Source organism: Aspergillus homomorphus, assembly GCF_003184865.1.
Source record: "Aspergillus homomorphus CBS 101889 unplaced genomic scaffold BO97scaffold_2, whole genome shotgun sequence".
NCBI classification, from domain to species: domain Eukaryota; kingdom Fungi; phylum Ascomycota; class Eurotiomycetes; order Eurotiales; family Aspergillaceae; genus Aspergillus; species Aspergillus homomorphus.
Window position 1 is genome coordinate 1,390,456 of NW_020291888.1, and position 13,842 is coordinate 1,404,297.

General features: G+C 50.7%; 4 protein-coding genes and 1 non-coding gene across 5 annotated transcripts; 2 read left to right on the forward strand and 3 right to left on the reverse strand.

Moving 5' to 3' along the window:
- Window positions 1–1,274: 1,274 nt before the first annotated feature.
- Window positions 1,275–1,381, reverse strand: BO97DRAFT_t33. The gene has a single exon. It is a non-coding gene; the product is annotated as a tRNA-Met (tRNA).
- A 3,828-nt stretch (window positions 1,382–5,209) lies between these two features.
- BO97DRAFT_420475 (stress-regulated transcription factor RPN4) lies at window positions 5,210–7,459 on the reverse strand (the record flags this gene model as incomplete). The annotated part of the gene is made up of 1 exon (XM_025696658.1): window positions 5,210–7,459. The coding sequence occupies one exon, from the start codon at window positions 7,457–7,459 to the stop codon at window positions 5,210–5,212; it is 2,250 nt and encodes a 749-aa protein (XP_025556243.1).
- Window positions 7,460–8,632: 1,173 nt separating this feature from the next.
- On the forward strand, window positions 8,633–9,272 carry BO97DRAFT_402640 (uncharacterized protein). The gene is made up of 2 exons (XM_025694553.1): window positions 8,633–9,197; window positions 9,246–9,272. The coding sequence occupies exon 1, from the start codon at window positions 8,866–8,868 to the stop codon at window positions 9,049–9,051; it is 186 nt and encodes a 61-aa protein (XP_025556244.1). The 5' UTR covers window positions 8,633–8,865; the 3' UTR covers window positions 9,052–9,197; window positions 9,246–9,272.
- A 1,078-nt stretch (window positions 9,273–10,350) lies between these two features.
- On the forward strand, window positions 10,351–11,371 carry BO97DRAFT_83285 (uncharacterized protein). Its single transcript, XM_025701091.1, has one exon. The coding sequence runs from the start codon at window positions 10,642–10,644 to the stop codon at window positions 11,191–11,193; it is 552 nt and encodes a 183-aa protein (XP_025556245.1). The 5' UTR covers window positions 10,351–10,641; the 3' UTR covers window positions 11,194–11,371.
- Window positions 11,372–12,201: 830 nt separating this feature from the next.
- On the reverse strand, window positions 12,202–12,806 carry BO97DRAFT_83282 (uncharacterized protein). The gene is made up of 2 exons (XM_025701090.1): window positions 12,664–12,806; window positions 12,202–12,570 (listed from the first exon to the last, which is right to left on the reverse strand). Exons 1-2 carry the CDS (start codon window positions 12,699–12,701, stop codon window positions 12,261–12,263), a joined length of 348 nt encoding a protein of 115 aa, XP_025556246.1. The 5' UTR covers window positions 12,702–12,806; the 3' UTR covers window positions 12,202–12,260.
- Between the last annotated feature and the right edge of the window lie 1,036 nt (window positions 12,807–13,842).

A 13,842-nucleotide genomic window follows, 5' to 3' on the forward strand; every position in this document is an offset into this window, starting at 1 on the left:
GCAAACAAGTACAACGCGCAGAATGCTATTCGCGACGACGACGAGCGGAGCCAACCATCCTTCGCACACGAACCCGACACTGCGGAGTGACCACCACCACCGTCGAAAGGGGACGAGATAGAAGCTTTCAAGGGTTGTACGAGTGATACGCATCGGGCGACGGATGGCGTGACGAGAGCATTAGACCGCTCCAGTCGCATTCAAGACGGATAACCAGAAACGTCCCCCATGGTCACGCCCACGCGTTCAACACCAAGGAAATTACATCGGGCTTTGTTATGGGGGTATTTCAAGCTCCTCACCAGTCATTGCACGAGAAAGATATGCCGACTGTGGATTGTCGCTGCTAAGTCTTATTAAACCTGCAGGGATGCCAACAATGCTCTACTCAAATAGTGCTGTCTACCTTCCATGCTACCTCCGACTGTGATACGAGAAGCGCCCGGGGTACGCGCCGGGGTACGCCAGTCCCGATAATTCACAGTTTGGCAACCAGTTGGATGAATTCATACCCAAGTGTCTCTTAATATCAGCCTGCGTGCCTGACGGCCGCCTTTGTAGGCGTTTACCGGGTAACCTGCATGGTACTCACTGCAAGCCGATCTGACTGGATGACGGCACCATATGCTGCTTGGTGATTCCGCACAAGCTGAATATCGGACCGAGATGCGAGTGTCGCGATGAGCAAAGATCGGGTCGAATAAGAGGGACATACTGCGGATGAAGGGACTGGGTGATATGAGGACTGCCTCCAAACGCATTGCCTGGGACAGCGTTTGACCTCCGAGCCATGCTCATTATGCCTCACTGAAAACTCAAGTCGAGCGTGACACGCTGCTGACCTTCCACCGTGTCTATCTCCTGGGCGAATATGGCAGACATAAAAGTGATGGTGGCTCGGCTCGTACGCCCCCTGGCACCGTCGTGGCAGATTCTTGGTTGGACTGCTAAGTGACCACTGAGACCTGCTATGATTTCTCAGTTGAAAGGACAATTACGAGCTATTCGAGGAGGTCACCCAGTATAGCCTTATTTTTTTCTGGCTCTAAAGCTCTAAAGTAGACCTCGCAGGCAATTAGTATTTCTCGCGACTCAATAATGCCATGTATGCAACCCGGAACCAAACTGTCATCTTCTCACTACCTGTGAGGGTCGCTCTCCCATAAAGATACATACATCCCTAAGAAAAAAAAGAAGAATTGTTCCAGCACCCACACTTGACCAGCTCAGCCAATGCCCCAAGCGAAAAAAGAAGGTCAGGGAAGAAAAAGAAATGTCCCGAGGGAGGTTCGAACTCCCGGCCTTGGGATCGCCCAGAAGTGATCTTCCGAGTCATACTGATGTATGAGACCCACGTGATAACCAACTACACCATCGAGACGACTTGTTGAAATCCCATATTGTAATGAATACTATAGGCAATATGCAACGACTTTCTCTGACCGCAGCCATCATCATTGGCGGATCAGCAACAATGCGACATTGTGTCATGATCGACATTGCAGCACAAATAATGAATCATTCATGTATGGTCCCGGATGTACAGACAAGACAGCACCAAATGGGCCTTACGACCATGATTCATACTCGGTAAAGTCGTTACTGTACATGTAATTCCTTAACGAACTGACTGATCAGCATGAAAACTGTTTTCATACATGGCCAGGGGTCTCATTTGTCGTTTGTGGACATTGTAGGGGTCCTTGTTGATTATCTCTTCTGGTGCTGTCTCTTATTCGTTGCTGTGTCGCGTTTAATGCTGGTAGTTACGTGTGGGTTATGGTCCGGGTTAAGGTCCGGGTAAGGGTGAATATATGTATGTAGTTCTGTCTCTCGGTGCTGTGGTTGGGTGTGGTAGTCTTCAAGCTGTGCTACTGACCCAAGGAGACTGTATGAAATATCCTAGGGTGACTATAGTCACTACCTTCATGGACCTAGACAATAGCCGTATCTGATGGATGAGAAGGGAGCGCATATACCCAGATGGAGGGAAAATCGTAGGGCAACAGTGAAAGGAGTTCCAATACGGGCATTGTAGCCTCGGAAATACAGTTCCTGGTTCCTCCAATCACCACTCCTCTACGGGTATCAATAATTGGGATCATTTGCATGATGACCCAACGTGGGAGACCGGGTTTCCGTGCATTGCGAGACAGATAGGAGGATTTCAGAATGGATACTCTGTTTTAACCGATTGTGCCCACCATTTACAGTACATGCGGTCCGTACTCGACTCTACACGGCCCATTGCACCTCACATTTCGCGCCTAAAGACATCATGAATGCAACCCCAGCGACGAAAAAAAAAAGAAAGAAAAAAAAAAAAAAAGTCCAAGCAACAAAGCAATCTCCCGATCTCCAGCCAAACAAACAGGAGTACATTCCTCCCCCAGGTCCCAAGCCACCAATTAAGAAAATCCCGTATCACCAATCCCAGGACTTCGAATGCAATGATAGCGTCAGGCATGGAGAAGTAAGGCCATATCTCCATCACGCACGCTGATCTCGACCTTAACTCGGCAAGCCATCCCCATCATCCCCCCCTCCCCCCCTCCCCTCCTCTCATGGCGGCAATCTGCATAAGCACCCGCTAGAGCAAAGCGGAGCAGCAGATTCCCCATTCCCACCCCAAAGCTTACTGGGGGGCTCTTTCCTCCACCCATGATGTACTCTCCTTCCTGACCTTGCATCCACAATCCTTCCATTTCCCATTCCACCCTTCTCGAGGGAGGCTCCCTTTCCCCGTCCCGTCCCGTCCGATGTCGAAAATACCCATCCCCTTCACTTTTGTTCTTGCCTCGTGCACGTCGGCCTGTTCGCCAATGGTTTCAGTACCAAACCCCCCCCACTGCACATCATCACTCCCCGGGGGCTACTCCCTTACTCCAATGGATATCATCCCATTCGTTGGAGAGGGGTTGGAAAGCTAGGAGAGGACGCAATGATTGCTCCATCGTGACGGCAGCGTGCCCAGCACGAAGTACCCCGTACCGTAGTAGACTATCTTCCCCGTCGCCGTTCTACCTTCAGTACAGACCCATTTGCAGGCTTGTACTGTGCAGAGGTAGGATTAGGAAATAGTCCGTCCCCACAAACCGTCGTGCTTCTTTGTCTCCAACGTTTGCCCAGAGACTCGGGACCGAATGGGAGATTAAACCCACCCAGCAGGCTAGACTATCCACTCCCTACTTACACAGTCAAGTAAAAGTAAGCTACGCTGGGCTATGTAGACACCTCCGAGTGGATGACCCTACTTACATAGAACTTGTACCTCGGTAGACATGCCACATCTATAGTACAATGAGTACTGTACATACCATCACTATCCCAAGCTATCAGCCAGCGCAAGCAGCAGCAATAGCAGCGCCGCTGCATGAACAGACTCACATCACAATTCCACCCTCCCTCAAACCCAGCCCACCACAACATACCAAACCAAAAGAACAACCATCATCATCATAATTATAACAGCCAAGGGAAAAAAAAGAGAGAACACCATCTTCTTAATTTCTTCCTGGCTCCCCCGGTCAACCAAGAAGGGAAGCAGATCACACTCCCCTCTCCCACCGCAGGAAAACCAAGATGTGATCCAAATGTTATGTAGGTATGATGTAGATTCAGAATCATCCGCTTCTCCCTCCCCAATCTCCATCTCCCCCTTCCCCCCCCCCCCCTCCCCAAATATCCGCACATCTAGATCACCCATGCCTGGTTTCTCTTGACTTTCTACATTCCCTGCCTTGGAAAATTTTATGGTCTTGATCTTGATCTTAATACTGTAATGGCTTGGCTTGGCTTGCTACCATAGGCCCAGATTCCATGTACAGTACTTAGTATAACACAGCAAAGAAAAAAAAATAAAAAATAAAACGGAATGATGACATACATGTTCTGCTCCCGGTTGTCAGATCGATGGCCGTTAGGATACATAGATACAATACCTAGGGGAAAAGAGCTAGCTAGCTACCTTACGTAGCTCATCACAACGTCCACCACCGAAGCCCCCACCCCGGTTAATTCTTTTTTTGTTTTTGTTTTATATCTGGTTGTGTAACCCTGCCCAATGCAGGTCCCGGCCGGGGGGGCGCAGAGAGGGGTTTGTCGTTGAAGGGAGTTTAGTTGGTGTGGTGATGGTGGTGCATGGAGCACCCGGGCTTCATAGCTCAGCTCAGCGCAGCTCAGCTCCTGGATCCTGGATCCTGGCTCCCGTACACCGGCGTTGATAATTAGGTAGTGACTCCGACTCCGTGCCCAAGATACACATGCACACACTACGCACACATATCTAAGGCACGGATGCGATGGGTCGAGTTGGAAAAAGTGGACTGGTCGCCTGTGGCTTTTGCGTCTATCTTCGTGCAATCCACTACGTGAAAGACAATTTGTGGAATCTCAAAGTCCTTGTATGTTTACAATTTTCCACCCAAAATCAGAGATATTGTACAAGCCATTCGTGTATATGGACATTTTGCAACCCAAAACAAAACCCACACCATGCCATCCCAATGCTAAAAAGATCCGCAAGCAACAACAACACACGTGCGACACATCATAGACGTAACAATCGTACACAGTCAAAGTATAGTATAGTACAGGATGGATGGAAGGATTCAAATCCTTCACATCTGTCAAAAACATCAAAGAAATATTGAACAGATCCAGCTGCGCAAGCGTAACGGTAAATATCACGATATCATCATCCCATAAGAACAAATTGCTTCTTTTGATGCAACCATTTCCCCATGAACCAATGACAATAAACAGAGATCTAAAGACCCATGACATGCAGAAAATAGGAAGGCTTGCTCTGGAACAAAACAAAAAAAAAGAAAAGCACGTACGTCATCAAATGGCTGAAAGCGATAGATAGAAAAGAACAATTGGATGAGTTCGCATCGCGGTCTATCGGTCCTAATCGAGAGCCGATGATGTCATGGCTGATGCTTCAGGCTGCAAGGCCTCAAAGTTTGCCACCTAAAACGGAAGTCTGTTCCGTCGATCCGGACCCGTTAGCGAGTCGTTACCCTTTCAGGACTAGCCTATGACGTCGAAGGCTTTCGCGCGTCATATTGACTCAAGCCCCGTCGCTCACTGTTCGGGACGGTGGGACACAGTCCCCCCTCAGGGGGTTTGTCGGTCGCTGTTGTCACGATCGTGGGGGATGGGACCATATCCACTGCGCTGGAGAGGACAGATCCACTGGAGCTCTCTACTCCCTGCCTCTCCGACGCTGCTTGCCGGGCCAGTCAACCTCAGGATGCACCACGCGCATGTGCCGGGTGAGCGCATCGTTGCGGGAGAAGGTCTTCTCCTCCGTGCACAGATGACACCGCACCTTCTGCTTGCGAGCATTGTGGATCGTGTCCTCGTGCCGGGTCAAATCGTAGGGGCGAGAGAAGATTGAGTTGCACGGCTTGCCTGTAGACGGGTTGATGCGCTCGCATTTGTGAGGACCGGCCTGGGAGTTCCGGGCCGAGTTGTCACGCCCGATAAGGTGTCCACCAGGAGTGGTCTGGCGATGCGCCTCCCGTTTGTGCTTCTGTAGCTTGGCCGGCGTCTCAAACCGTAGAGTGCAACCATGATAAGTGCAGGTGTATGTCCCACTGTCGGACGAGGTGTTCTCAGGTCGAGGAATCTCCGCCTTGACAGGCTGAATGGCCATTCTTGGCTGTCCCTGAGGAGAGGTCATTTCGGTCGTGGGAAGAATCTCGCTCCCTGTAGAATCGAACCGTGGCAGAGAGGCCGGGAACTCTGGGGTCTGATGTAGGAGGCTGTTTTGTTGCGACTGTGCCTGGCGAGAACTCTGCTGCTGCTGCTGCTGCTGCTGCTGACCGAAGTGATATTGCGGCCCGGACGCGTGAGTGGCATATTGTGCGGGGAAAGCCTCCATAGAAGTGAAGTTTTGGGTGGGCTGGTAGGAGGAAGAACTTTCACGGCGCAATCCACTCAGCGCATCGCCCAGATTGAAATCGGGCTGGGATGAGGGAGGAAATAGCGGCATTCCAGGAGCATGCAACTCCGAGTCATCGCCCTCATTGTAATCCAACAGCGCATCCTTGGGGGACATCGTCTTAGGTTCGTTTTGGGAAGAAGCTGCGATACTCACGCCGTTCTGCGATCCAGGCACACTAGTCGCCATCTGCGGGTGTTGCAAGGCGGCGCTATTGTACTCCGCAGCCATAGGAGAGTTCTGCCGGAAAGGCGAGCGATCTCGCTGTATGCTCCCCATGGGAGATTGAGACCGCGCCGACAGGTGACCCTGGTTGGCGGCTTGCAACCTATCAGCAATTACGTTGCGGTATGTTGGGGCAAGCATGTTTTGCTGATTAGTAGGCTGCTTGGGAACCTGCGGCGTAGGCATCAGAGCCGGATTGTACAATTCATCTTGATAGATATCAGAGATGGTCCGGTTGAGCTTAGGGATGCCAATCGTCATGTTGTTTGGAGTTTGGTGGGTATAGTCTGAAAGTGAATCGAGATGTAAGTAATCATCCATCCACTTGTCAACATCAGGAAACCGTTTCTCACCATTGGTGGTCTTGGACGACTCATCGATTTCCTCGAAGCCTGTCTGTGGCGTAACTGGTGAGTTCTGGCTCACAGTCGACACCGAAGGCGCCAGCGAGTAGTCGCTGGACTGGTGCTGGTGACGAGGCTGGTATTGCTGCTGCTGTTGTTGTGGTTGCTGCTGCTGTTGATGCATCTGCTGCTTCTGTTGCTGTTCCATAACAGCCCGTCTCATAGCAAGTTCTGCGTCAGCTCGATTGCCATCCTGGAACGACGATGCGAGAACCGAGTTCTGCACTGGAGTCTGAGATGGAGTGGGCAGTGGTTTGCACTGGCCATTCGACCTCTGGTAAGAGCCGCCTGCTGGCGCTGACCGGCTGGAAGACGGGCTGGAGGCGGCCTTCATCTGTGCCTCCTGGTTGTACTGCGACATGCGCGACAGGTTATTCTGGATACGGGCAGGGTTGAGCAGCTGAAGGTTGCCATCCCAACCATGATTGTTTGGGACCGAGTGTTGCGCCAGCATTTGGGCGTTGTCGTCGTAGTAAGGATGGAAGAAGTAGGGTTGCGAAGCTTGTGGCGAGGGCGAGTGTTGGTAGTTGATTGAGGGGTTATATGAGGAGGAAGGCGTCATCGATGGTGCCTCGAAAGAGTTGCTGTCAAAGACAGCAGAGGAGTAATCCGCGGCCACCGCCGTGGTTGGGTAGTGAGAGACGGTCGAGGCGGGAGAGGAGGTGGGAGAGGAGGGGGCGGGAGACGGTGGAGAGACGAACTGCAAATTCGGGTGATACTGGAAGGGAGTCTGTAGTCGTGGTTGATGATACACGGCCTCCTGGGAGTATTCAGGTAGGAATTGGTCGTCTTGTATGCAAACGGGGTCTTGGTGGTTGTAGAACGGGACGGAAGTTGGTTCAGTGATAAAACCCTTACGTACGGCAGGGTGCATGAACATAATGTTGCTTGTTTCGCGGCTGGACGTCAGAGTAGAGATGACGCCGACTGGAGACGATGGGTTTGCCACCCGGAGTAGTCGAGAGTTTAATAAGGATAAGTTGACACAGCGGCCCCCAAAAGTTTCGAAGGGGCCAAGATCGGAGTCAGAAAGTCTTGTTGGACAGTTGCAACCGGAAAATTGAGTCAATGGGAAGGTTGGAAGTCGGGGGATGGATCAGAGTCAAAAGTAGATGTTGCAGAGCTCGAAGCGTCTGGAAACGTCGGGCAGAGGGAGACCTGTTCAGGCTGAGAGAAACGGGTTAAGAGGCTCAGATGAGTGGGGAACCGTGGTTGAGATTGAGAGCCTAAGGTTCACAGATGGCTGGTTAGATGGATCAACCCAATGATGCAAAGATCAAGTCAAGGGAGTCTGAGAGAAGGGAGAGAGAGAGAAGAGAGAGGGACGACGTAAGTATGCAGACAGACTTACTATGGGCAAGGGAGTTGTTGAGGTATGGTTGAATGATAAGATAGTTGGGAGAAAGATCAAAATTGAAATCGGAGAGAAGATATGAGAGGCGAAAATGAGGGAGAGACAGATGTTTAAATTGATATAGATAATGGGGTGTGTGGGTTGGGTGAATGAATAATGATTCAAAGCTGGAGGGAGGGGGGGTATGGTGTGTATGGAGGGTCCATTCATTCCTTATGTATGAGGATGACGTTTAGCCCTGCAGCAGAGAAGACCGACACTAAGGTAGAAACTACATACGGCAATCGCCGACAGTCATCCTTCGCACGCTTAACCCGGCCGCGCGCCGATCCTCAGGATTGGGTCTGGTAGCACCGTACTCCGGGTATTGTAATATTACGCCCCATAACCGTCATGCAGCCGAAAGGTAACTTTTTTTCCCTCCTCTGAATGAATGCATCCACTTAGTCGGACTCGATCTGCATGGCTGTCCGGGGCCTCGCTGGCCAGTCCGGCCTTAGGCAGTTCCCACCCCCAGGACCCAGAGTTTTCTCTTTTCACACGACTCGCGTTCTTGACTAATTTGCATACAAGCCACAATTGACTGAGACTAGATAGCACTAGCTAGACTAGATAGACACCGGGTGACCGGATCCTCTTCGGGGGGTTGCAGAGACCAGATCATACCAGAATCCACGCTCTATTGAATGATAAACATTGAGTCGGGCCTTAGTGAGGTAATTCTCAGCCTGAACGGACAAAGACAATCAATGGGAAATTTTTCCACCCTCCTCCTCGGCTAGCGTAGGGGACAAAAAATGTGTCTGTTTCGAAAATTTCTTGCGCCTGATATAGCGACCGAGGAGCAAAGCACTCTAGGGCAACCAATCAAGGTCCAATGTTTCATATCTAAGCCACACGCATCCCTCAGATACGAATAGGAACCTACCGAAATGCCGTGGTCGATCCGATCTCGTGTATCTCTTTTGAGCGGACCCTTACAGATGACATGTTCGACAGGTGAAGATTACAGCGCATGTCAATGGGTGAAAATCGATGCCCCTTCACCGGCGCCTTGCCTAGCTGGTTGTAGCAAGCAGCTGCCCAAGAGTCCAATTGATCTCCACTATGACTATTGAATTGCTCGCGACGGGGAATCCGTGGGAGCCACACCTTCGCTGCGCCACAGATGATTGTGGCTAGTGTATATCCGGTGTTATTCATTATTAGTAATATTAGAATAACGATCATCTAATGGGTGGTCTCGTTCTTTCAAGAGTCAAACCTGAGTAAATCAGCTGAAACCAACTTCAACGGACTTGACCGGGCATACAGTCTTGGTCATCAGGGCGCTTTCCAGTGGGCGCTACTGCGTTCTATCCATGTCGCTACTGCATAATTTATAATGGCTTGTCGAGAATTCCATCCTCTTCGGTTCTTCTTGATGTCGGCGAGAACTCGGACGAAATACAGGCCGCAGCCGCGTAAGTGGCTTACTAACTGTAGCCTGCACAGTGCACAACCAGCTAGTTACCCCGGGCCATCTCGCCCTGCTGCACTAGTAGCCTGATTCTCACGGCACCACTGAGCCGAGCCTGCAACTTTTTCGGCCGGTTCTTGATGCAAGTCGGGCTATGCAACAACTCTGTCCAGCTCTTCTCAACGCTGCAACGCAGCTCATGGAGCGTGATAGGGTCAGCTGATAGGAATCTCTTTTCAGACCATTGCCTGATAGAAATCACCTGTATCGTTTACCATGGTACTATTAGGTGCTTGTCACAATGAATCAGATCTCCTATACCGGCGCTTCGGAGATAAGCCACAATGACAATGGGTCATCCTCAAGTCCCTTCCTGATATGAGTCACGAATAAATGGACGTAAAGAAAACATTTATCAATGCCGTGAAAGTCGTACGATTATAAATATAAAGTCATGATGAGACATGATCCGGCAATGTTGTTACTGGATCTCGTCATGTGCTCCGGAATATGAGGTGACATGACATGATGTGGCGCATATGTTGGCTGTTCCTGACTCGACTTTGACGGCTATCTCGATGGGTTGATATTCACATGCCTTAGAATCATCAAGAAGATACGGAAAGAACCCAAGATTGTGGACACGTCTCCTCGTCCCGTATTTCATTGTCTTTCAACCTAGCGTCCTTGTTGTTCCAGCGCGTGGCAGCCCCCATGGACTTATGCGAGTAAAGACATCGCGATCTCCACATAGTAAGCATTACAACCCTGAAAAGTAGGTCTCTGACTCAAGGCTGGCGATTCGATTCGTGTCGTGACAAACCACCGGAGTACAGATTAGAGCCAAAGCCGTTCGGGCGTCTCCACTCATGCACCAAGCATGCCCAGTGCTGCTGCTGTCAGAGAGCTCTGCGAGAGTAGCTTGTCCCGATGTCAGGATCTCCCACTACCCCGGGCACGGATCCAGCCATTCGACCCACACAGCGTGCCATCGACACAGCTGACCTGCGGTGGCAACAGACAGTCCCATGCGAGCACCGGTATGTTCGTCTTATGAAAGCCATTTGTCGAGCAGGAACCCGTCTGCCTGGGGCTCAGCTTCCGATTGCGCACAACATACACCACTGCCGCGTAACAAACCCGTAAAGATGCAAGCAAGATGCCAGGAATGGAAAGAATCCCGATCGTATCGACTTATCTAGCCTTGGTGGGATAGTGCCCAGTGCTGGTCTGAACAACCGGGAGGGTAATGGAACCCGGCGGGTCTGGAGAACGGGGACCAGTGGTGGGCGGTACATACCATTGGGTCTGCTCTCTCCGGGGAAAAGGGAGCCCGTGTGTAGCAACTAGCAAGACAGGTACATGGTTCCAGCATATCGGCCGTAAGCCACAAAACCCTCTCCAGTTTGGGCCTTTGCACGAGAGTCTAAAGTGGTGTCAAAACTATAATCTCCCCCTCCCAAATCCAAATGAGCCCACGTTGCCCGACAGACGAGCCGAGACGAAATCTCGAGGCCACAAAAACCAATCGACAATATGCCCATTGTTTTGCGCCAGGTTACTGCACGGGGATGAGGCATTAACGAATAGGAATAGACATAAAACTACGAGACAGTTACAGTACCAACTGGAACTTTCTTCAAGGGGGCCCCTGGGCCAGAAAAAATTCTCATTGGCGCGGATATATCCCAAGTCAGCACCTTATACAGAGTACATTACTCAGCGGTTTGGCTCTCCTTCCTCTAACTACCCTGCCTGCCACATGTCCTGTCCCATCCCGACATTAGTTCGTACCCAGTAGGGCGAACGCACACCACGCTAATGCAGAGAAGCAGAGATTTTTCCTTCCATCATCCCTCACCATTCCTCGCACCCCTGCAGCAAAGAGGGTAGGGCAGCAAGCATGATTGGCCATGCAACGCAACACAGCCACAGCCACCGATGAAATGGCAGCTCATTGGTGGGGCCTCGGTAGGGATTCAGGGAGGGGGTGCCAGGTGGGTGCCGATCTCCGCGGTAAGGAGAAAGATTCGCTCCTCAAGACGATTGTCCCTAAAAGTGGAGCCCTTCTACTGGATGAATAATGTTAGGCAGCCTGAGGTGTAATTTTGGGCCTTGCTCACGGAACACCGTACCCCGTACGCGCAACTGCCTCCTTCCCGAAGGGCTTCGGCTCATACAGGCGGTAACATAGCGGTTTCCATTCCTTCCCAGAACAGGGCTAGTCGAAAGTCGGCCCCTCCGGCGCGCGCTTAGGGTTTTTCTGGTGGCTTTCTAGAATCCTTCTAAAAATGGGCCACGATGGCTGAATCGGGGTCTGTGCAGCTGAAAAATTCCTGTTAGTGTGGTCTGCCCTCCATGTCGTTGAGGTCGCGGATCCATCCATCCCGGCTATTGGCTGGTATTTCGGCCCAGACGGAAGAAAAACCGTTTGTATCTTGCATGGCTTGTATAGATCGAACGAGCGACTTCCGAGGACAGTATCCAGCCAGCTAGCAACATGGACGATGAAAAACTCTCCTAGCTCCGAGGACTTCGGTAGCGGCCTGTAGCAAGTGACCAGCAGGATTTAAGCCCTCCGTCCACTAGCTTCGATGAGAAGAATATTTCCGAGCATCGAGTCATCATTATGCCACGGCCGGAAACTCTGTCGGATGGCCGCGGTTTCTCTTTCCAAAAATCTCATGTATGTCCCCAATGACTACGAGGAACGGCTTTTCAGGATTACAAACCATTTCTCGAAAATATGACGTTTCCCTCGGATCCAGTTACCAGGAAACCTTTTCCCTGCTGTTGTATTTGTCCTGCCACCAGGAATCCAGTGTTCCTATCGAATTTAATCGGAGGTCTCACGTAGTCGTTTGGTCATCATCGGCCCGGCAGATCAAGGACCAAGATCCCTCCTTCGTCCCCTCTCCCCCCCCCATCTTCGGCATCACGGCACGCGCTTCCTTGCCGATGTAGTTGGTAGTACAGAGAGCCATTGCCAGTGACTGTCCCCGCTGCGAACACAACCCATGCAACGGACAGGAAACAGAGATGGCATCTAGATCTCAGCTGGGGCGGAGCAAATATGTCGCATGCACGACTACATACACTAATGTAGTTGATCTCGAGTGTGTTGTACATACAATCTATCGGGCGGAAATGTTCTCGACCGACCAAGCGAATCCGATACCTGCCAAGTCCAGTCAGTAAGTGGCATAGCGTTCCGGTTCTCCATAATCCAACTAATGGGAAAGAATGTCTCAGGTGACACGACAATACTTGCCAGATACCTCGTCTCTGATCCAGATGCAACTCAGACATGCCCCAATATCGAACACGATAAACTGATTCAGAACCAAGACCGGGGGATGTCTCTGTTACCGTGAGACAGAAATAGGTTTCTCTTTTCTGAATTTTACTAAGTCTCACGTAACGAACGTAAATCGATCCCGACGAACGGACGAGATTTACCCCGCCAATTGGTCTATCGGTCTAATGTTTAGCTGGCATTTTTTCCCGACCGTGGTGGTTCTTATCGTATCGCTATCGCTCCATTCATTATCTGCCTATTGTCTCGCACGATCAAATCAGATAGAGTCGGTTTTGTGTGGTGGTGGCGTTGATAATCTGTCGACACAAAATGGCTAAATTGAATCTTGCTCCTTCCTCCATCGCAGTGTAGACTTTCTAAAATCTACAAACCACGTTTTCAATATTGTATGATATCTATTCATACATTTCTGCGTCTAAGCCCCAGACACAATACACGATCGCATAGCATACATACCTCAACATTGTCCCTCCACGAGGACACTCAGTGCTCAACAAAACTAGGCAAAATCTAGACCCCTCCCCCATCTCACGGGGCCCCCATGCAACTAGGAAAAAAGGAACAAGGTCATGCACTGAATTCAATCCGAACTACTCTAGACAAGGAACTTCTTCATGCAGTAAGCAAGATGCTGATGGACAAGGCACTACCCGGTGGGAGGGAACAGGGTCTGGACTCCGGCCGGTGGGCGAGCAGAATCAGTCCATGGCAGTTCCATCGAGGTCTAGATTCCGACACTCACTCCTCTCCTCTTTCAACAACTGCTGCTAGGCAGTGTTCTAGACAAATTGCACTTGCACTTGGTGGTCTGGACCTCTTGCAACCATGCGGATCGAATTGTTCTTAGCGATAGACAGGAGGCTTGTCGCATTTTCTCCACGGAGCAGGAAGTCTATCATACTTTGGAGTTCGCGAACTAACTAAAAAAGATGATCTCGATCTTGCGGATTAGTTTTGTTTTTCAATGGTATGCGGGAGAATGTGATGGTACCGGGTACGAGGTCGTACCGAGTTGATAACCACCTATCGGTTTACTGTAGTAGAGTACCTACCCGGTGGATTGGTTGCTATTAATAGGTGTCTTTTCATTTTCTAAACATCTTCGTAGCGCTATCTGGCGCGAAGAGACCT

Excerpts from the sequence above, each read along its gene's own strand:
- BO97DRAFT_402640 (XM_025694553.1), top strand. The coding sequence starts at position 8,866 with ATGCCGTGGTCGATCCGATCTCGTGTATCTCTTTTGAGCGGACCCTTA.
- BO97DRAFT_83285 (XM_025701091.1), top strand. The coding sequence starts at position 10,642 with ATGGAACCCGGCGGGTCTGGAGAACGGGGACCAGTGGTGGGCGGTACA.
- BO97DRAFT_83282 (XM_025701090.1), bottom strand. The coding sequence starts at position 12,701 with ATGTCTGAGTTGCATCTGGATCAGAGACGAGGTATCTG. Across the intron at positions 12,571-12,663 it reads GATCAGAGACGAGGTATCTG|GTATCGGATTCGCTTGGTCG; the intron begins GCAAGTATTGTC and ends TGGACTTGGCAG.